We start from the raw sequence: 23,783 nt of genomic DNA on the forward strand, positions 1-23,783 counted from the left end.
GCATTTTTTTTGTGTTTTTTCATTAGCGTTTTGCAACGTTTTTTAGCATTTGTTTACGGAAAAAATACATTGTTGTGGTCAAAAAAAGTCCAAAAACGCGGATTTGACGTGGTTTGCCATGTTAAAGCGTTTTTACAGCTAAAAAAAACTCCTCTAGAAACCCACTAGTTGTGGGCTTTTTCCCAGCCAAAAAACGCCCCTGCCAAAAACCATTGTTTACAGTCTGTGTGCATGGACACATAGGATAACATGCTGGGGAGTTTACTGGCTGTAGAAAAATACGCCAAAAGCCAAAAACACAACTAAACCTAAACTACACCATAACATTACTCTCTTGCTGACCACGTAACACATATATGCGGTGGCAAGAAAGGTGGGTTTTAACACCCTGCCACCACACATATGCATCCGCAGCGGCAGGAAGTTGCATACTGCACCCCCCCCCCCCCCCAGCACACTGACCAAGCTTTCACTGCCTACTTTCGGTCAAGGCTTCTGATTGGAGCCAGCGGGAAGGACTTCCCAGCATGTGATGGAAAAAGCTTCTGTTCATGTGATCGCTTTGAGAGCCAATCTTTGAGGTCACATGATACAAGAGTGGGCTTTAACACCCTTTTGCCGCTGCAGCTTTTGTATCATGTGGCCGTTGAGATTGGCTGTCAAAGTGGTCACATGATCAGACGTCTTTCCCATTAAAGGGTTAATCACAATCCTGCATACTTGCTTCATCCTGTACAGAGACCTGAATGCTTGTGCAGATGGCATGCATGTCCAGGACTGAAACCATATACCTCCAGGATCTTGGCTGCAGAAGAATCTCTTCTATTCCTGAGGGGGAGTTGGCAACATAGTTGAAATTGGTCCAGAAAAGTTGATTCATGGCCTGCCAATTTAGCGCAAAAGAATCAAGATGTCCACAAGAGAGTCTGCTGTTACTGACTTGCAAGACGGCACTTACAAAAATCTGGAGCTGCACAGTTCTCTTGCTGTCTAGTGGTCACAAGGCATTTTTGTGTAGGGTATATGCACTTTATTTGCCAGATGATGTAGTAGATACCCACTTTTGAAGGCTGAGTAAATCTAGTCTAGTCTACTCTATGATCAAGAAGGGTTGAGAAGAGAGATTTTAGGGCAGGGGTGTCAAAACTGGTAGCCCTCCAGGTGTTGCAAAACTACAAGTCCCATCATGCCTCTGCCTTTGGGAGCCATGCTTGTAACTGTCAATCTTGCAATGCCTCATGGGACTTGTAGTTTGGCAACAGCTGGAGAGCTGCCATTTTGTCACCCGTGTTTTAGGGAAAGAGCTATTTTATATGCTTTCTGTAAACTTACAACTTTTTTTTGTTGGGCTTACTTCAGTGTTTGACATGAAAACCTGCTTCCCTGGAAGAAATCTGCAATAAGTTCTGGTAAAAGGGTATTTATGGCACATAAAGAGTTAAAGCCATAGGGCTTATCTTTTGTACAAAATAGCTTAAAAGTCCGATTAAAATTCCATTGAAACCCAATGTGGAGTCCAGGGAATACACTCTTATGGTCTGCTTCAAACTTGTGGCTGCTAGCCAAGAGTTAGAAATTAACTCTATAAACACAATTCCAGCAGAAAAAGGGAAGCGCCATCTAAGTGCAGCAAACTCACAATTTTCATTAAGCTCATAAATTAGCAACTCGCATGTTAAAAACTGCAGTTTCTAACGTGAGTTGCCAATTTATGAGCTTAATGAAAATTGTAGGTTTGCTGCACTTAGATGGCGCTTCCCTTTTTTCTTCTTCTTCTACTGAAGGCTCTGCCAGCCTCCTACACAACAGAGATGGACAATAAACCCTCCACTAAAGCAGACCAGTCACTGTTCTCCCATTAAGCATAAGTAACAAGCTCCCTGTGATAAGACCTTTCTCCCTGCTCGTACCTTTTGTTGCTATCCCTTGTCATGGACATGGAGCCAACACAAAGCTATCTACTCTTGGCCCACTAGACAAACAAGGCAAGGAGAAGGGAAGTATCAGCAATCAAGGGGATGGGATATCAACAGAGCCCATCATTTTAAGGGCAAAAAATGCTGTAAGTCAGAGGTTATATAGTTTGTGTCTTTCAACATAGGTTTGTTCATGTTTTACGTTGGCCTTACAACTTTTCAGTGTCTTACTACATGAACGTTAATACATGTATAGGAAGGTTAAAAACCCTATGCAGTTTATTTTGGTGTATTTGTGCCACTAGTGTAATTTCCCCTCACTTCCTATCTAAGAGACACAACAGAAAATGAGAGAAAATCTCTCCAAAGTGAACGGAATTCCCATCTTGGAGAGTCGACATTGAAAATGGTGTTCCCAATGGAATATTTTTCTCATCTTTTGCTTTGATGACATCTTCCCCCTCCCCACTTTCTGTCTCAAGGACAGTGGTCATCAAGACAAATAGAGAGGGTTAATCTGCTCAGTGTGAACACAAACTCTAGTCCATCCTTGAGTATGGCACACTGAAATCCTTAGGAAGAAAGGGAAAACACGCACTGTATTAACCACTTGCCCTCCTGAGGATTTACCACCCCTTCCAGACCAGGCCATTTTTTACATTAAGGTGCTGCATTACTTTAAGGGCTCGTTCACACTTGACTGTTTTACCAACGCTTGCCAAACGGCCCTATAGCGTTTGGCAAGCGTTGGTCCGGTGTTTGTGGAGTGTTTAACGCTCGGCAAACGCTCCACCAACGCCGCATGCGCGGTTTAGCGGCGGTTGCTAGGTGTTTGCCGAGCATTAAAAACGCCCCACAAAAGCCTATAATGAAGTTTAAATGGTGTTACCACTCTGCAAACGCCCCGCAACCGCGGTCGGGCGTTTGCGGAGCAGCACCATAGGCTAGAATAGGAGGCTTCAAGGCCTCCTGACTTGACCAGAGGTGTCCATTTTGCCGTGACGCTAATGCTAACACTCCCGTTAAAAACAGCACCATGTGCTGCAATGTGCAGAATTGTCAGAGGCGTTTGGGAAGCGGTAAAAACGCTTCCCAAATGCCTCTCTGCCACCTGCACACAACGCTAGTGTGAACGTAGCCTAACTGACAATTGTGCAGTCATGCAACGCTGCACCCAAATTAAATTTACGTCCTTTTTTTTTTTTTTCCCACAAATTGAGCTTTCTTCTGGTGATATTTGATCGCCTGTCCATCTTTTTATTTTTGCGCTATAGAAAAAAAAAGATCGGCATTTTTTTTAAAAAAAACAATATTTTTTCACTTTGCTATTAAACATATTCAGTAAAAAAAATGTGAAAAATCAAATTTTGTCATAAGTTTAGGCTAAAATGTATTCTGCTACATGTCTACTAAAAAAAAAATAATCCCAATACATGTAAATTAGTTTACGTGAAAGTTATAGCATTTACAAATGGCGGTATAGATACTGGAATTTTTAAATTTATTTTTATTAGTAATGGCGGCGATCAGCGATTTATAGCAGGACTGCGGCGGGCATTCTGACACTGGAGGGAACTGACTTGGTGTCACTGACATACCCAGTGACACCAATACAGTGATCAGTGCTAAACAAACAGTTACTTCCTGGAATCCATCTGTCCTTAGCTCAGGCATTGGCTGAGCTGAGAACCCTCCCTGCCCCCATGATGACTCCCAGGATGTACGAGATCATTTGCCTAAGTAACTGCCGGAATGCACGAAAGGTTAAAACAAATAAATATGATATGCTTTCCTATCTATTTACTAATGCTGGCAGTGTAAGGATTAGAAATAGTCTGTGTTGATTGAGAGAGGTGAAGTTCCACTTTAACTAAAATCATCATGTTTATATGTTAGAAATTATTAAAAACTAAAAATGAATATAGCAATCTTCTCATGAAATCAAGTTAGCTCTGGGGTTTAACCTCTTCACGCCGGCCTAGACGCCGAGCGGCCGCACATTTGTGTGCAATTAAGAAAAACGTGCTGACAGCGCTCGCCCTGCACACATGTCCGGTACTCACGGAAAGGTTCCGATCTCCTCTTTCGATCGTGACCTTTCCCGATCATGTGACCGCCGTGATGGCAAATCATGGTGGTCACATGACCCTAAAACCCTGCCCCGCCTCCCGGCTTCTGAAACCCTTAAAGGGCCGGGAGGTGCCGGCGCTAAGGGGTTAAGATTGTAGTTATTACTGGACAGAGGCATAGACACCTGTATTTTTACAATCAATACTCTCTGATCAAATGGGATAAGAAATAAAAATATATCAATATTTTTCCAAAAAAGTTTTATTGAAGTATGAAAGGCATAACAAGTCATATACAGATACAGATACGGATCGCAGTCCGCGCACATCCTCTTACATGTTCTCCCGTCACGCAGATGGGATCAGGACAAATAAAATATATCAATATTATGGTGCAATGTGATGACTTGTGCATAATGATTTGTAATGGGATTACTTAACTAAAACAGGATTGTGAAGTGGTTGTAAAGAGGCTATGCATGAAGGTAAAAAAACTTTGTGTGCTACTTCTCTCTCAGCCTCCACTAATACTCACCTGAGCCCCCTCTCGATCCAGCGATGTGCACGAGAGCCTCAGCTGTCCCAGGACTCTCTCTCATTGGCTGCTGTCAATCACAGCCAGTGAGGCAATGAGAAGAGAGCAGGGGCAGGGCCAAGCCATGGCTCTATGTGTCTTATGGATGCCTAAAGCCAGGCTAGGGAGCAAGCGCGCACCAATTCCCCTATAGCAAGCAGCTTGCTATTGGGTCACTGATCACGAGGGAGTAGCCAAGAGTGCCAGTGGCGGACCTGAAAAGAGAATTGGGCTGCGCTGTGCAAAACCACCACACAGAGCAGGTCAGTATGACATCTTTATTTATTTATTTTTTAACCCCCCTGGAGGTATTCCCGAGTGTAGCTCGGGGTAAAGTTTCAGCACCACAAGTGGTAACCCCGAGCTACACTCAGGAATACCTGCAGCATTGCTCCGGGATCCCTTCTGCACTTACCTTGTTCTTCGCTCCTGCAATGTCCCCCCTGCAGCATCCCCGGCAATGTCCTCCGGCCGATGCCAGCATCCTTCTTCCAGGTTCTGTTCCCTGCGATGTCAGGACGTATAGGGACGGAACTGACAGGAAATTTAAAAATGTCAAAAAGTGACTCACAAAATACACTAAAATCACATAGTATAACATTACTGTATCAAACCATTTCACATACATTTTGTCCCTAGTGCTTTGTCCTGTGCCCTGCCTGCATTTTTACTGTTCTTTCTGTCTGGAAACTGAGAAACGTTCATGGCGTCCAAAAAGCGTCCCTTTAGGTCAAAAGCGGTTTTAGACCGGCTAGAGAACAGCGATAGTAAATTAGAACTACTTGCAGAATTGAGTGATAATGATTTGTGGGGAAATTCGTCATCAGACACTGAAAACGATTTTGCGACTTTGCTCAGTGATGTGCGAACTTGGCGCTATATTTCAAAGTTCAGTGTTTTTGGTTTGATTATATTTAATTAAATTTGTTACTATTTTTTATGATTTATTAAATTATAATTTATGATTTCGTGTTTCAAATTTTAACATACCCGCGATGTTTACTAGACTCTTGTTTGGACAGATTTCAGTGAGTTATTCCTAAAAATTACAGGCCTACAATAAAAAAACCTATTTCCATGCAAACAAATTTACCACTTTGAGCACAGAAATACTGACATAATCAGACCACTAGGGAGGTTAAACAAACCTTACTGAAAACCACAATAGACAGTTGAAAAATAAGTGCAGTACACCTGGTGAGACTTCTTCATGCATCCTACCAGTTTACCATCCTAACAGATACTTCTCCACCTATAGCATTAAAAAATAGCATTTGACAGCAACGCTTTACAAATCAATGTATGAATAGCTTATATAGTCTTGCAGTGATGTGATGTCAGTGTCTCCAAGGCCTTTATGTATGTGGCTTAATTTTTGTTATGTGTGAGACAGTTAAAAGTTTTATTCAAAGGTGTTGGAATTCCGCTAAAGGCCTAGTTACCTAATTTAACATCATGTGTTATATACAGTCAATGTATTTCCTGTGCTAGCAAAGTGAAAATAAGACTGAACTTAAAGTACACACATTATGTTATTGACTTAACTTGTTATTGCTTTTAGGTATTATTTTAGGTATTAACGCCTAAATTCTGGAATGGCTGAAAACCCCCACAATATTCTGCACTTACAGTCGGACGATGGGACATTTATTGAAGGAGTAAGCAATCAAGTGATTGTTGCAGTTGTACTAAGTCTGAGCTTTGTAGCTATACTCATCTATTTTCTCTTAAGGTATGTTAAAGAAGCACAGTACTTGATTTGTAGCTGTTTGAAATAATGGATGTAGTATATTATGATGCCATGTTGCAAAGTGACATTTTAAAATCCAAATGTTCGTAAGTGAGTAGAGGTATTTGCATACCCTGCAATGTTTTGTACATTAAAATGCCACAAAAATTGTGCAGATATTTACAGAATAATTACATTACCAGGATCATGCTATGTCTTTCTGTGATGCATAATTAAATGTACTTTATATTTTTTTGCATTGACAGCTATTGCATCCACAGCACCTCTACAAGCTGGAGAAATCAGTTTAGCCACTTGCCTACCGGGCACTATTGCCCATTTCCTGCCCAGGCCAATTTTTAGCTTTCAGCGCTGTTGCACTTTGAATGACAATTATGTGGTCATGCAATACTGTACCCATATGAAATTATCAATTTTTGTCACACAAATAGAGCTTTCTTTTGGTGGTATTCAATCACCACTGGGTTTTTTATTTTTTTGCACTATAAACTAAAAAAGAGCAAAAACATTGAAAAAAAAAAGTTTTCTTTGTTTCTATTATCAAATTTTGCAAACACATAATTTTTCTCCTTCACTGATGTGCATTGATGAGGCTGCACTAATAGGCGGCACTGGCGGGCACTGTTAGGCTGCATTGATGAGACGGCACTGGTGGGCATTGATGAGGAGGCACTGATGATGCTGCACTGATAGGTGGCAATGATAGGTGGCACTAATAGGTAGCACTGAAGGGCACTGACTGCCAGCACTCATAGGCGACACTGACTAGCACAGATTGGCAGCACTGTTGGGCACTGATTGGCAGGGCAGTACTGTTGGGCACTGATGGGCAGCGCTGTTGGGCACTTTTTGGGTTGCACTGATAATCAGTGCCCTGATTATCCTTGCAGATGTCTGCTTTGACAGTTGCCAGTTACCAGCAGTACTTTCCTCATGCTGTTGACAGTGTGAGGAAAGTACTTGCCAATAACCGGCAAGTGTATTTACATGGTGGTCAGCTGTGATCACAGCTGGTCATGTGGTAAAAGACCGCTGTGGTTGGCCTTTTACCATGTCATGTAATAAGCTGTGTCCAAAGGTCACAGCGATCATGCGCCCCTAGTGGGTGCATGCCACTGGGGGTACATTCTGGGAGGACGTTCCAGAAGGGAGGGGATATGACGCCCTCCCAGAACTGGAGGACCGCGCTGTAGCTGTCATTCGGCTATAGCCCGGTAGTAAAGTGATTAAGAAGGTCATACTCTCTCCGAGGAGTGTGCATTGGAACAGGCTTGATGTAGACTTACATGTTGGTAGAAAGCTCTTTTATTAGGCTGCAGGCACCTTAAAATGATACTTCATAAAATAAAAAAATATGTCCATACTTACCTGGTCTGTGCAGTAGTTTTGCACACAGGTGCCCCGATCCTCTTCTTTTTGGGTCCTACAGCGCTCTGGCCCTTCCCCCTCGAGCAGTTCCCCCAGGGAAAGCTGCTTGCCCTGGGGGCACTGCTACATGCTCACTCCTGAGCCGCTGCTCACTGCGCCCAAAAGACACATAGTCACGGCTCGGCTGCTCTCTCCTCATTGGCTTACTTTAAGGAAGCTCTAAGGGTCCATGCACACTTGCTTAAAAAAACGCTGCTTCTACAGGAGTTGTGTTTTTCCTGTAGAAGCAGCTCAGTGTTATCCTATGTGTCCATGCACATTTGGACATTTAGAGGCATATTTTAAGCTCAGCATTTGGAGGCAGAAAAAACCCCCTTCTAGTTTGCATTTTTGATTGGCGTTTTCTGGCAAAAAAACTCTAAACACTTCTAAATGCGCCTAAACGTGTATAAGAATGCTCTATGTGAGTGTTTTGTTTTCTGCCACGGGAATTGGCGTTTGTTTAGGCCTAACAGTTGGGAGTGGTTCTGTTCTTCATTACGTTTCTGATGCAGGACATGCCTCTGTTACCTGGTTTGAGGCAGCCCAATGATGGCTCCAGCAGAGCAGGGTCAGCAATGGTTGAGGTTGAGATACTGTGAAATTGATGTTGAGATACTGTGAAATCATTATCTTTACATAGCTGACCTGGAATTAAAAATCCATTCCTGGCATCTGACAGAGGCTGGAAAAAAGCTTGGGAATTTGGTTTCACATTAAGACTTTCTGGTTCTTGAATGTGAGGAAGGATGGACGCCGCCCTACTGATCCCCAGGAGTCAAACAGAAAGGGATGTGAGCTCTAGTTGGCCTCAGTCATCACTTTGGCCTCGCCCTCTGGTTTCTGTTTCTTGGTTTAAGGATATTCCAGTGTAGCCTTGGCAGTGTGTTTAGGTTCATTGTTCTGCAGGAAGGTGAACCTCAACTCTAGTCTCAGGAATTTTAGGAATGTCCAGGCATAGTTTTCTCATGGAGAATTTCTCCCATCTTAACTGTGGATCCTTCAGAGCTACTATTGGCCTCTTGGTTCCCATTTTGACTAAGACACTACTCATTTAGTCACTGAACTTTGATGGGCTTCTGTAGGTAGCGTTTTAATTGTGTAAATACGTTAAGTTTTTTAATAATGAATATGCATAATACTGTGCTACAGGGGGTATTCAGAATTTAGGATATTCTTTGTAGCCACCCCTTATTTATGCTTCTATAGAACTTTAATAGCATATCGGTCTTCATGATCCTGTTTCTTTAGGTGTTCCCTAAGTACCTCTGAGATCCTCCATGTGTTTATTTTGAGATTGAGACCTTTTTAATTGTACAAAGATGGACTTTTAAAGGGGATTATTCACACCACATTGTGCTGCAATGCACGTGCCTTTGTGCTATGAGATGCATTGCACCGTGTTATGCAGCAAATTCATTTCAAACCCATCTCTACGTATGAAAAATAGGTCTTTCTGCATTTACTTACAGTGCAGCATACTGTAATATATTTTATGCCATGTGGTGCTTTCATTGAATGACACAGTAATACACTAAAATGTGTAACAAGCATTACTGCAATGCGAGTGTGAATGAGGCCCCTCATCAGAAAAGAGTTGGTAATGCTGTAGTCTGGGCAGAGCCAAACAGTGTTTTCTTCAAGGATGGAACTGGGCACCCTAATAAAATGCCAATCTGTGTTGGTCATTTTATGTAAGTTAAAAGCTCTTTGACTTTAAATATCACCACAGGTTTAGTACATGTGTCAGGCTGATTTGATAGCGGTTCTGAAACTAGAGGCCTGAATTTTCTGAAATTTGACAAGTCAACTCTTCTGTAATACCCGTTGAACATTTAAGGGCCAGTTCACACCATAGAAACGCAGTCCAGATGCGTTTCTGCATTTGTGTTTTTGACACATTCTGGTGCATTTTTTATGTGTTTTTGATGTGCTCCAGATGTGGTTTTTGTCCTTTTTTGGGTCATTTGAAGTCTGGTCTGTTTTTGATGCGCTTCAGTGCATTTTTCCATGCTCCAGTACAGTTCTGTGCAGGGAATAAAAGGCATTTTTTTTTTCTGGAACCTGAACGCACTGGAGCTGCAAGCACTGGTGTGAACTATGCCATTGACAGCTATGTAACCTAGTTTCTGTGTGTTATTGGATGCAGAAAAAAACCCCCGCACTGGAATACATGAAATGTGAACCGGACCTATAACTGAAGTTGTTTGTTTCTTGAAATATGTACAGAAATTAGTTCACATCTAATGGAAAGCTGGGGATGTTGCACTTTACAAAACACAGAGAAGCTCTTATTTTAGTAGAGATGAATAGACCTGGACATAAATAACTGTGTTTATACAGTTTTGGGGTAACATTTTTCATTTAGTGACATATAGTTATGTTTTTTTCCATGTTTTAAACAGAAATGAGCAGCAAAATATCCACCCTGAAAACCAAGAAAGGGTGAGAGCCATCAGAGAGCAGCTACAAAATGAACAAGTGAGTTCTTCATTTCCTTTGAAGGGGACTAAGGAATATTAACCTATGAGTATGTTTTTAATAATTTTTGCCAGCACAAATCTATGTATTTCATAAGGTGCTACATCTTGCCACTGAAACACTATAAGTAGTCTAAATAGGTATGCATGGATATTACGGTATAAGTTGAATAATTATTTCAGTGTTTAGTGCATTCTGGGGAGTTCAAACTTTTAATGGTTCTTATTTCACTTGGTGGTGGTGATTTCTGCTCTTTATTACTAGAGTCTACACACCTGCAATGGCTATTACAATTTCTATGTATTTATAGTAGGCTGCTTTCACACGGGTGGTCCGCCTGCTTCATCTGTTTAGTCACATTTTTGCTATGAAAAAAGAGATGCAGATTACATCAGTTTATCCACTCTCCATTTAGTTCTGTTCCGTTTACATCCATTTTTCATCTGTTTACATCTGTTTTTCATCTACTTCTGTTTTTAAACGGAACAAAAATGCAGATTTGTTCTATTTAAAAAAAAAAAAAAAAAAGAACCTTAACAGAAGCGGATGAAAACGGATCTAAATGGACAACGTCTGTTTACATCCATATGCCCATAGGAATGCATTGCTGTTCGTTTTTCATCCATCAATAGTCGGATGAAAAAGGACAGAATGCCCGTGTGAAAGGCGCCTTATGGATACAACAGGAGAGTGTGAACACACTAAATTTCAAAGTGGCAAGAACAGAGCCAGGAGTTATAAAAGAGAAAATGATACAAGAGTCTAGTGGGTGGCTAAAGTGAAGCAGGTTTGACCTGTAAATGAAATATTTTTGGGTGGACCGACCTTTTAATTGAGTTTCTTTTCCTCTATTGCAGCCTTTCTCAATCAGAGTGCCCAGGCACCCTGGGGTGCCTTGACGTTTCTTCAGGGGTGCCTTGGCAAAATGTCTAAAAATTGTCCAAAACTTGTATACAAGCCAGTGGGTGGACAAGCCTGCCTTATAGTTACACAAAGCCACAGGTTTTCATAGTGCACCATTATGATCTTCTAGCCGCAGGGGTCCTGCCAGCCAATAACATCGTCAGTTGATAAGGAGGTTGTCACCCGCCTGCACAGCATCCTTGTTTGACCCTCCCCTGCCCCTCTCCATCAGTGTTTGGGTCACACTAGCTCAGTGATGGAGAAAAATGGAGCAGTAGTCAGTACCAGTGTGCAAAAGTGTATTTGCTTTGGAAGAATAAATCACCTCTAATGTTCGGTGTTCTACATGTGTGGATGTTGCTGCATTATATAAAACTATTAGAATAGTTTTTCACATTTTAGAATGGGGTGCCTCGGGACTGTCCATAATTGTAAAGGGTGCCTTGACTGAAAAAAGTTTGAGAAACACTGCTCTATTTCATGCTAGGATGTTACTAAATAGGGTGTAGAGATTGCAGCTGGGGTAAGGTTATGGTCCCCAGTACAGCTGCTTTTTAAGGGCTCACTCAGAAGAGCGTATCTATTTATGCTGATCTTGCTGGTAGGAAGATTCTGTATAAAATCTTGTCTGTAGGTATGTACAATGTGATTCAACTCTACTGACCGTTGCTACTGCTCAGGGCTGACATGTCAAAAATGTGCAATTAACCGCTATTAGCCCTGAATGACTGTCCTTCAGTAGGAATTCAGAAATGACTGCTGAGTTCATACTGCATGTGCATCACTGCCAACGACCATCTGCATTCTGGCAATCAAATGGAACTGGTAGTCAAGTGCCTCAAATTTGCCTTGAACTGCCCGGACCATTCACTCCCTTTAGGCCAACATAAGTGTTCTTCTTGTAACTTAGAGGATCCCTTCGCTGGACAGCCAAAGATATTTGTCCATGTCACACAGACAATGACATGGACATCCAAAAAAAGGACCTTAGCAGGTAGTAAGCAAAGAGCAGAAAGCTGGGCAGTGGAGGGTCAAAACATTTTTTTTTTGTTTAATATCCACAATCAGTGATAGGGAAGTGGGGAGGTTAATTTTATCCTAGGGTTGGGCTTTAATTGTTTTGCAGTACCCATTGTAATTGTAACCAAGTTATCCTTTCATAAATGTGTATGGCAACTTTCAAGCGAGAGCAATTACTGGATATATACTGAACACCACACCCTACATCTAGTTACTCTCGCTTGGTGATATAGGACATGGTAAAAAAATAAGAGAATAAAACCATTACCTCCTTTTTTTTATGCATAATAAAATATGCATTTTATGTATGTGATTTGGATTTGTTCTTTGTGTTTTTCAGGAAACAGCAATCCATGAGCGGCATCAGTTTTACTCAGACATGTCTTGTCCAGTCTGTTTACAACAGGCCACGTTTCCAGTGGAAACAAACTGTGGACATCTTTTCTGTGGTAAATGAAAACTGAGCAGTGCTAGGACTGTGACTGTCTGTAATGCAAATGTGTAGGGCTTTTATTTAATGTGCTCTGTACTGAAAAGTAAGGTGAGCAAAATTTCAAAATGAAATCCAGTGACGCCTGCCTGACTATGCCCACTTTAACTGGGGGGGTAGGGCAGGGGGCAGGGATAATAGTGACATGTAAAGCATGCTACAAGTGGGTATGGACAAAATAGTGGGAGTGGCCTAAAAGGGTAGGGTTTAATAACACCTAAGCCTATTTTACACTCTACATGTTATGCAGTCTTGAGCAGAGGTCAAAAGTAAAGCCAGGCAAACAAGAACTGAAGTTCAGCAGGGACTGGGATAAGATTCGACCCATGTGTAGGCAGGCTGATATATCCCAAATTGACCCAGCGATCCACTTGGGTACAGTCAGTCTGTTAGATTTTTCTACTTACTATTACTGCCAGCGCCTACAGCCACTAGCAGCAATTAATGTGTTGTGCCAGCCAAGAAGGCTCCCCGCATCCCCACCAGCAGAAAACAAAAGCGCTTCAGGAGGCATTCAAGCGATTTTTCTTTCCTTCCACCAACGGTGTAAGGAAAGAAAACTAATCATTTATGGGCTGCCTAAGTAAAGCACAGAGTGTCTCCCAAACAAAAATTCCTCTATCCTCTCAATACAATCTCCCCACCCCCATAACAAAGCCACCTTCGGTGTACATTCCCCGCTCCCTGAATTGCACTCAGTGGACCTTGGCAGGGCGTTGCTGGTGAGTTCCCACAGTCCACTATCTGTTGGCAAGTTCCCTGCCCTCATTTCCAGTGGTAGCACCTGTACAGCTGCACAAGGCACCATATACAGATGTGGAGAAGTCTGCAGCATCAGATGGAGTATGTCGCCTCTCCAGCACCCCCCTGTCCTCTCTCTGCACAGGCAGTCACCAAAACTCTCATGTGACAAGTCAGGTCCTAGGCTGCATTTAATGGTTAATCAAAAAATTTTTGGATTGGGACTTTTATTTTATGCACTTTTATTTGGTCATTATTTTCTATATTTTTCATTTAAGTTTTTTGTGATTTATTTATATATATATATACATACATACATACATACATACATACATACATACATACAGTCAGGTCCATAAATATTGGGACATGGACACAATTCTAACATTTTTGGCTCTATACACCACCACAATGGATTTGAAATGAAACGAACAAGATGTGCTTTAACTGCAGACTGTCAGCTTTAATTTGAGGGTATTTACATCCAAATCAGGTGAACGGTGTAGGAATTACAACAGTTTGCATATGTGCCTCCCACTTGTTAAGGGACCAAAAGTAATGGGACAATTGGCTTCTCAGCTGTTCCATGGCCAGGTGTGTGTTATTCTCTCATTATCCCAATTACAATGAGCAGATAAAAGGTCCAGAGTTCATTTCAAGTGTGCTATTTGCATTTGGAATCTGTTGCTGTCAACTCTCAAGATGAGATCCAGAGAGCTGTCACTATCAGTGAAGCAAGCCATCATTAGGCTGAAAAAACAAAACAAACCCATCAGAGAGATAGCAAAAACATTAGGCGTGGCCAAAACAACTGCTTGGAACATTCTTAAAAAGAAGGAACGCACCGGTGAGCTCAGCAACACCAAAAGACCCGGAAGACCATGGAAAACTGTGGTGGATGACCGAAGAATTCTTTCCCTGGTGAAGAATACACCCTTCACAACAGTTGGCCAGATCAAGAACACTCTCCAGGAGGTAGGTGTATGTGTGTCAAAGTCAACAATCCAGAGAAGACTTCACCAGAGTGAATACAGAGGGTTCACCACAAGATGTAAACCATTGGTGAGCCTCAAAAACAAGAAAGGCCAGATTAGAGTTTGCCAAACGACATCTAAAAAAATCTTCACGGTTCTGGAAAAACATCCTATGGACAGATGAGACCAAGATCAACTTGTACCAGAGTGATGGGAAGAGAAGAGTATGGAGAAGGAAAGGAACTGCTCACAATCCTAAACATACCACCTCATCAGTGAAGCATGGTGGTGGTAGTGTCATGGCGTGGGCATGTATGGCTGCCAATGGAACTGGTTCTCTTGTATTTATTGATGATGTGACTGCTGACAAAAGCAGCAGGATGAATTCTGAAGTGTTTCGGGAAATATTATCTGCTCATATTCAGCCAAATGCTTCAGAACTCGTTGGACGCCGCTTCACAGTGCAGATGGACAATGACCCAAAGTATACTGCAAAAGCAACCAAAGAGTTTTTTTAAGGGAAAGAAGTAGAATGCTATGCAATGGCCAAGTCAATCACCTGACCTGAATCTGATTGAGCATGCATTTCACTTGCTGAAAACAAAACTGAAGGGAAAATGCCCCAAGAACAAGCAGGAACTAAAGACAGTTGCAGTAGAGGCCTGGCAGAGCATCACCAGGGATGAAACCCAGCGTTGGGTGATTTCTATGCGTTCCAGACTTCAGGCTGTAATTGACTGCAAAGGATTTGCAACCAAGTATTCAAAAGTGAAAGTTTGATTTATGATTATTATTCTGTCCCATTACTTTGGTCCCTTAACAAGTGGGAGGCACATATGCAAACTGTTGTAATTCCTACACCGTTCACCTGATTTGGATGTAAATGTCAAATTAAAGCTGACAGTCTGCAGTTAAAGCACATCTTGTTCGTTTCATTTCAAATCCATTGTGGTGGTGTATAGAGCCAAAAATGTTAGAATTGTGTCGATGTCCCAATAGTTATGGACCTGACTGTATATATATATATTTTTTTTGCGCTGCGTTTAACCTCAATGGCGGTATTCCCGAGTGTAGCTCGGGATAAAGTTTCAGTACCACAAGCGGTAACCCCGAGCTACACTCGGGCTTACCATGCGGCGCTGCTCTGGGATCCCTCGATCTCTTACCTTGTCCTACGCTCCTGCGATGTCCTTCCTGCAGTGTCCTAGGCAATGTAATCCGGCGGATGCCGGCATCTGTCTTCTGGGTTCCGTCCCCTGCGAGCATCGGGACGTATGGGGGACGGAACAGCGGGAAATTTGAAAATGACAAAAAGTGACATTCACTAAAACCACATAGTATAACATTACTGTATCAAACCATTTCACATACATTTTGTCCCTAGTGCTTTGTCCTGTGCCCTGCCTGCATTTTTACTGTTCTTTCTGCCCGGAAACTGAGAAATGTCCATGGTGTCCAAAAAGCGTCCCTTTAGGTCAAAAGCGGTTTTAGACCAGCTAGAGAACAGCGATAGTAAATCAGAACGACTTGCAGAATTGAGTGATGATTCGTGGGGAAATTCGGCATCAGACACTGAAAACGATTTTGCGACTTTGCTCAGTGATGTGCGAACTTGGCGCTATATTTCAAATTTCAGTGTTTTTGGTTTGATTATATTATTGAATTAAATTTATTTTTATGTTATTATTTTGTGTTTCAAGTTTTAGCCTACCCGGGATGTATATTAGACTCTTGTTCGGACAGATTTCAGTGAGTTATTCCTAAAAATTACAGCCTACAATAAAAAAAATACATATTTCCATGCAAAAAAAATGTACTGCTTTGAGCACAGAAATATGGACATAATCAGACCGCTAGGGAGGTTAAAGGTGGCTGCCAGCAGATGGTTCTCCGGGCACAATCTTGTTCAGTGTAGTAATGCCAGAAAGCACTATTGGTATCTACTGCTACACTCCCTCCCACTCCCTTTCTCTACATTAAAACACTGTCCACAGGGCAGCTGCCCCTCTGGGATGCCCCCCCCCACCCCTATGTTCCAGCCCTGTACTGTAGTGTACTATTGACTTACTGGTTCCAGGTCCTGAAGTGCACTGCAGTTGCCTCCCACAAAAATGTCTACACAAGATGAAAGGAGAGGTACCGGGAAGACCACATGATATCAGCATTTGACATCATCAGTAACTCCAGACACATCTGGGAGAAAACACACTCCTACTCCCTCCTCCTGCTGCAGGCCAGTCACAGAAATATTGCTAAGACAGATTACCCTGCAGCTATCTGGACTGGGGACAGCATTATTAAAGCTGTACATCTGATTGAATGCTAGGAAAACAGGCCCAGACCTGCTCATTTGTTTTTTTTTTTTTTCTTTGTAAATAAATCTGGTACATAGTGGTGTGATATTTAGCTTGTGCATACAGTTAAATAAATATTGAAAATCTCTTTGCAGGTCCATGCATCATTGCATATTGGAGGTATGGATCATGGCTTGGTGCTATTAGCTGTCCCATTTGCCGTCAAACGGTAAGCAGCATTTTTCGGCTCTAGATAGGGACAACATCATTGGAAAGTTGGCAGTTGCCAGGGGATAAGTGTGCTGATTGTAAGGATTCCCATCTTTTCCTGTTCTGGTGACATCTAAAAACTTTGGAATTACGCTGATTTTAATTCCTGGTGACACTGGTGATCAGAACCACAGGGGACATGGACCGTTAATAAACCCTGTCGTAACCCTGTTGTAATCCCCTCACCACTTCTTCCAAATAAAGAAAAAGTTCCATTTGTATTTAAAATCCTTATTTGTGATGTAACATTGTCTTTTTACATTGCATGTTTGTAGGGGGGGACACTGTATATCTTTTGAACGTTTTAGATAAATATGTGAAAGAATTAACATTAAAGTGTACGTAAAAAACAATAACAAAAGTATAATATAAAGCAGTTTACCAATCCTTAGATGTGCTGGCTGTGTAATATTTGTTATTATCTTTTTCTTTTTTTTTTTTACTTATTGAACCAACCAATAACACACATCCTGTCTTAGTCTAGTGGTGTTCCCACATGATCATGCATTTTTACATGTGCATTTGATGTGTTTTCATGTTTCATGCATTTATTCGTGGGAGGAGGAGACTGGTTGTTAAACACAAAATGCTGCCTAAAATGCACCAAAAACATATGCACATGTGTTTTTTCATGCACTTTTCATGTCTTTGGATCCAAAAGCGCACAAAACTCACAATGCTGCACCTTCTCAGCGTGAAAGCAAATGCAGGAGAGAACACACTAGTGTGAATGCACTCACTCCTACTCTACTTCTATGGAGAAGCAATTGCAGGGGTGTTGTACTCTGACAGCTCTCAGGATACAGTGATCAGTGATCGCCCTGATTGGCTGCAGCCGCTGATTGATAAACGTTTTCTAGCATGACCCTTCAACAGAAGTAAAAAAATCAAGAAGACAGAAGTCAAGAAATCAAATGATCGACTTTTGCTGAGCAGGAACCAGACAGATTTATTTCAGTGAAGTTTATTTACTAAAGCTGGTTCACTCAGAATCTCATGCACTTCTGCATAGAAACCAATCGGCTTCCAGGTTTTATTACTAAAGCTTAACTGAACAAGTTGAGGCTAGAAGCTTTTTGGCTACCATACACAGCTGCACCAGATTGAGTGAACCAGCTTTAGTAAATAAACCCTACTGTGTGGCCAGCTATAGAAGCTAGGCACAGCCAAGTGCATGGACAAGTGTATTTTTATGTAAACAGTATTTTTATGTAAACAGTCTTATCAATGTGTGTGTTAACATATTAAAACACGTGTTTCTATTTATCATTTGTGATTATATTTGTACATGGGAAAGCCATATTTATTGCTGCATATGCAGTCTCGGTGAAGATAAGACTGTAATATTGTGATAAAAGTGCTCCTGCTAGCCAGAGATGATAATGTACAGTGAGGAACAGAAGTATTTGAACACCCTGCGATTTTGCAAGTTCTCCCACTTAGAAATCATGGAGGGGTCTGAAATTCACATTGTAGGTGCATTCCCACTCTGAGAGACCGAATTTAAAAAAAAACATTCAGGAAATCACATTGTATGATTTTTAAAGAATTTATTTGTCTTGCACTGCTGAACATAAGTATTTGAACACCTGAGAAAATCAGTGTTAATATTTGGTACAGAAGCCTTTGTTTGTAATTACAGAGGTCAAACGTTTCCTGTAGTTCTTGACCAGGTTTGCACACACTGCAACAGGGACTTTGGCCCACTCCTCCACACAGATCTCCTCTAGATCTGTTAGGTTTCGGGGCTGTCGCTGAGCAACACGAGTTTCAGCTCCCTCCAAAGATGTTCTATTGGATTTAGGTCTGATGACTGGCTAGGCCACTCCAGAACCTTGATATGCTTCTTACGGAGCCACTCCTTGGTTATCCTGGCTGTGTGCTTTGGGTCGTTGTCATGTTGGAAGACCCAGCCACAACCCATCTTCAATGCTCTGACTGAGGGAAGGAGGTTGTTGCTCAAAATCTCACAATAAATGGCCCCATTCATCCTCTCCTTGATACAGTGCAGTCGTCCTGTCCCCTTCGCAGAAAAGCACCCCCAAAGCATGATGTTACCACCCCCATGCTTCACAGTAGGGATGGTAACTCATCCTTCTTTTTCCTCCAAACACGACGAATGAAGTTTAGACCAAAAAGTTCTACTTTGGTCTCATCTGACCACACGACTTTCTCCCATGCCTCCTCTGGATCATCCAGATGGTCATTGGCAAACTTCAGACGGGCCTGGACATGTGATGACTTGAGCAGGGGAACCTTCCGTGCAATGCATGATTTGAAACCATGACAGCGTAGTGTTCTACCGACAGTGACCTTTGAAACTGTGGTCCCAGCTCTCTTCATGTCATTGACCACCTCCTCCCTTGTAGTTCTGGGCTGATTCCTCACCTTTCTTATCGAGGTGAGATCTTGCATGGAGCCCCAGTCTGAGGGAGACTGACAGTCTTCTTTAGCCTCTTCCATTCTCTAACAATTGCTCCAACAGTTGATCTATTTTCACCAAGCTGCTTGGCAATTGCCCCGTATCCCTTTCCAGCCTTGTGGAGGTCCACAATTTTATCTGTGGTGCCTTTTGACAGCTCTTTGGTCTTGCCCATGGTAGTAGTTGGCATCTGACTGACTGTGCGGTGGACAGTTGTCTTTAAAGAGCTCAGACAGGTGCTACTAAGTTAGATTAATGAGTGGAGTAGAGGTGGACTTTTTAAAGGCACAGTAACAAGTCTTTGAGAGCCAGAATTCCTGCTGTTTCTTAGGTGTTCAAATACTTATGTTCAGCAGTGCAAGACAAATAAATTCTTTAAAAATCATACAATGTGATTCCCTGAATTTTTTTTTTAATTCTGTCTCTCAGAGTGGGAATGCACCTACAATGTGAATTTCAGACTCCTCCATGATTTCTAAGTGGGAGAACTTGCAAAATCGCAGGGTGTTCAAATACTTCTGTTCCTCACTGTATTTGCCTACTAAAATGACCCGAGGGAGAGAACGTCACCACTTTCCTACTCAAGGCAAGAAAGAGGTCCTCACTTACTCAAAGTAACGTGTCTTGTTTATTTGTAAAGTGTGTGTTTTTTATGATCGGTCCACTCTAATCCAGTACAGAGTCACTGAATAATAGATTAGTGATATGAATAATTCATCTATATCTGTGTGAGTGAATTATCCGGTTTAAAACATTTGTTGAGTGGGTTTTGGATGTTAATTGAAATAACTGTTAATTTTAGGTAACGTTGCTATTTCCGATGTTTCAAGTCACTGAACAGCAAGATGTGCAAGAGATATTTCAGGAAGTTAACAGTTATAATAGAAGATTTTCGGGACAGCCTCGTTCTGTAAGTACAAATTCCATAATTGGGTTAATCACATTCAAATATCAAAAACTGGGTCCCAATTCCTAAGTGCGGCAAAAGAGATTCATATCTTTTTTTTTTTTGCTTAGTACTCAGTCTCTCTTCAGCCAACATTATTTCAATGTGAATGTGATAGATTTAACACTGAAGTTTTTAGGTTTTTCTTTTTTTTTTCTTCAGCTGAAGTTGCATAACTTTAGCTAGGTACACATGGGCTGAAAACAGCTGGAACAAGGCCAGAAGCCAGGTTTACCTGTAATGAAGTGTGTCCCTTGCCCTGCTGACTGATGGTTCCTGTAGAAATCTACTCCCCAGTGATGCCTGGTCCTCTTCACAGCACTGAACTCCTAGTGCTGCAGGGTTAATAACTTCAGGTCTAACCTTCAAATACCTTGAAGTCCTCTCCTCCATTGACCAAAGTCCTTGCATTGTTATCACAGCATGTAACACTGTAAAACAACGAAAGACTTTTGTTGAATTGAGGCAAGGGGAGGAAGGAGCGGGCACCCACCAGGATCTTCACCAAAGTTCGTCCCAAAGCTTTTATCCCCTGCAGCACTGAAAGTTCAGCGCTGTGAAGAAGACTAGGCATCACTGAGGTAGATTGCTACAGCAACTATCAACCTACAGGACGAGGGATATACTTTATTACAGGTATGTTATGTGATTGAAGCTGTAGCAAAAAAAAAAAACCCAGTTTTTTAACTAAACTTCAGCTGTAAGGACCTGGTAATGCATAGACTTCTTGAAGGATAACACGCACCCTTGCAGTATAGTGCTTTATATGTGCAGGAGACTACCTAGTGGTACTTTCTGAGCCGACATGGGCGTTCTCTAGGGTATGGTTCATTTATGGTCTGCCATCATTTCTGCATTTTTGAACAAAGGGGTAGGGGGTTAGAGCATCCATCTGGTTTTTGCTTTGCTCACTATCACTTCAGTGAGCAAACAAACACATTTGTTAATAGAGTGAAGAAGGGTTAGGACTTTTGGCAATGGCTTTTTATTGCTGTCTATGCCTACCTGTTCTGGTTACAACCACACCCCCTGTTTCTGGTATGGGTGTCATAGGGATAAGAAGTGAGATCCCTAGTACGGGCACAGACAGAAATTACAACCTGGAGGACATTTTAACTCTTCTCCACTCTACCCAAAACTTAAACTTGAAGGAAGTGTATCAACATAATATTCTGGAAACTGGCATTTTGAGTTCAGCAATGGCAGCCTCCATGTTTATCTCCATTCAGGTTTATATAGAGATGCATTGTTAAACGCTAACAAGAAAATAATTCTGTTTTTGTATTTTAATATTCTAGCTTCTAGAAAGGATCATGGATCTGCCTACCTTGTTACGCCACGCATTTCGAGAGATGTTTTCAGTGGGTGGTCTCTTCTGGATGTTCCGAATCAGAATTGTTCTCTGTCTGCTGGGAGCCTTTTTCTATCTTGTGTCACCACTGGACATTATTCCTGAAGCTCTCTTTGGTATTCTAGGTTTCATGGATGATTTCTTTGTTTTGTTTTTATTGCTTATTTACATTTCTATTATGTATCGAGAAGTTGTGACCCAAAGACTGCACAGGTGAAAACAGGTATGTTTAATGCAGGAGCCTTCAAATAATTCTCTATGCAGTTTGGAATATGTGATTTTTTTTTTAATTTTTTTTTTGCTGAACTGGAATTGTAAATGTGTTTTTCATGATGTAATAGGACATCGTTAAAGGTTTCTTTGCTTCCCTAAATGCTTGATTTGTAATTATATCTGAATCTTCCAGCAACATATTCTTTGTCTTGCACATGTCTCATCATTTGGCTCTTTGATGGCCTTTTGATGGGTTTATTGCAAGCCAGATGCTTCTGTAACTCAGTCTAATGCCCTACAGTCGGTAGCACATTGTACTGAATTAGAATCCTTTTTAAGCTAGAAGGAATTGAACTTTCTCTGTCTGAAACCAGCACTTATTGAACGCTGCATTGTGTTTTTTTTTTTTTTTTTTTATTTTAGTAACCCATTCATGGGTTACAGACTGGCAATAAAATGTAAAGAACAATTAAAAAAGCAGAACCCTGCCCCCCAATTGAATATTCAGTATAGGATGCAATGGGGCAATATTTTTTTTTTCTCAACAGTGAAACTAAAGGGAATGTAGAGAATGTATTGTTTTTTCATTTTTTTTTTTGTTTAATTACCTGCAAAAAGAGATCAGCTTTTTGTAAATAATGTTAATGTTTTCAACATCTGGTTTGTATGTAAAGTTTGTAGATATATGTACATGAGGGCAGTCATATTTGTTTCTTACATATACTGCCTCTGCTTCCTGCTTTATCATACTGTATAATATTTGTGCTTTAGGCTCCATGCACACTGCACTCCAAAGGACACCTAGGAGAAAAGCAGTTGGAAAAACGCAGTAAAAGTCACTTTTTTTTTTTTTTGCATGTGCGTTTATGCAAGTTTGGTATTAATGCATTCTAACTAGCCAGAATATTAATTTATGCTGGATATTAAAATGTATTACCATGCAAACGTGCATTGATGCACGTTTGTGCATTTTTTCAGTCCGAACACTCCTCTCCAGAATGTACAAATTTGTTTTGTTTTTTTTTTTCTAGCCTCTAAACTCTTTTGCTTCCAAACACCTGTAAATGTCTGTGTGCATGGACACATAGGCTAACATAGAGGGCCATTTAAAGTCAGAAAAAAAAAAACTTCAAATGCCTGTAAAAAAGGTGTCTTTAAGCTGCAGTATGCATGAAGCCTTAGACATACCATAGACGGAGAGAATTTCTTTCCTGCAACAACTGGTTGCAGGAAAGATATTCACTAATTTCCCCCATCAACACAGACAGTGTTTACAGGGGAATCCCTCCCGCTGAGCCATTGTGTTCCCTAGACGGAGGGAGCCGTCCCCGCTGGGAGAACACAGTGATTATTGCTATTGCCTAGAACAGCCACTAGGGATAATCACATGTAAATTCCGTCATGGATCGATCAACTTGTGTCTATTCAGTCTGTTTATACATGGTTCAGCAGGAACCGGCTGAGATTCAAACCGCCTATGGCCGGCTTTACTCTTCATCCAAAAATGCATGTTTGTGAGTTAGCTGACTCCTTGAACACAATACACTCCCTATATGACTGATATCTTTTCTTGATGGTTGTTAAGAGAAATGCAGTTGCATTGCACTTAGTCATTAGGAGTTCCCTCCAGTGGATAATCTAAAAATCTCAGTATTTTAATAAAGAAGTATTGAATAGCAAACATTTAAAATTGTACAAAACTAAATTACTACTTTAAAGTGTATGTAACCCTAACAATTAATTTGTTAGTTGCCCCCATTTGGTCTGTTAAGCATACCATTGAAAGTGTTTTGTTATATCTGTTCAAAAGGTGCAAAAATATCTGTTGAACCTGCCAGAAATCCAGTGCTACCCTATTCATTCTGTAGTGTTATCTGAATCATTGTTATTAACCCTGCCTAGTTCACCTCTGTTAACTAAAAAACCACCCCAGTAAGTTATGGAAATGAGAGGGTTCTTTAA

At 41.3% G+C, this 23,783-nt stretch overlaps 1 protein-coding gene across 1 annotated transcript in view; it reads left to right on the forward strand.

Moving 5' to 3' along the window:
* RNF170 (ring finger protein 170) overlaps nucleotides 1-23,502 on the forward strand; it is a 39,018-nt gene extending 15,516 nt beyond the window's left edge. The window contains exons 2-7 of the mRNA XM_089670863.1: nucleotides 6,121-6,291; nucleotides 10,122-10,197; nucleotides 12,461-12,569; nucleotides 16,775-16,848; nucleotides 20,114-20,221; nucleotides 21,556-23,502. Coding sequence (XP_089526989.1) covers nucleotides 6,155-6,291; nucleotides 10,122-10,197; nucleotides 12,461-12,569; nucleotides 16,775-16,848; nucleotides 20,114-20,221; nucleotides 21,556-21,825 — 774 coding nt within the window. The 5' untranslated portion in view covers nucleotides 6,121-6,154 and the 3' untranslated portion in view covers nucleotides 21,826-23,502. The remainder of the gene's footprint in view (nucleotides 1-6,120; nucleotides 6,292-10,121; nucleotides 10,198-12,460; nucleotides 12,570-16,774; nucleotides 16,849-20,113; nucleotides 20,222-21,555) is intronic.
* Nucleotides 23,503-23,783: the final 281 nt, after the last annotated feature.

The sequence above is a fragment of the Staurois parvus genome, unplaced genomic scaffold (assembly GCF_062004578.1).
Source record: "Staurois parvus isolate SC_StPar_1 unplaced genomic scaffold, SC_StPar_1.0 ptg000096l, whole genome shotgun sequence".
In the NCBI taxonomy this organism is placed as follows: domain Eukaryota; kingdom Metazoa; phylum Chordata; class Amphibia; order Anura; family Ranidae; genus Staurois; species Staurois parvus.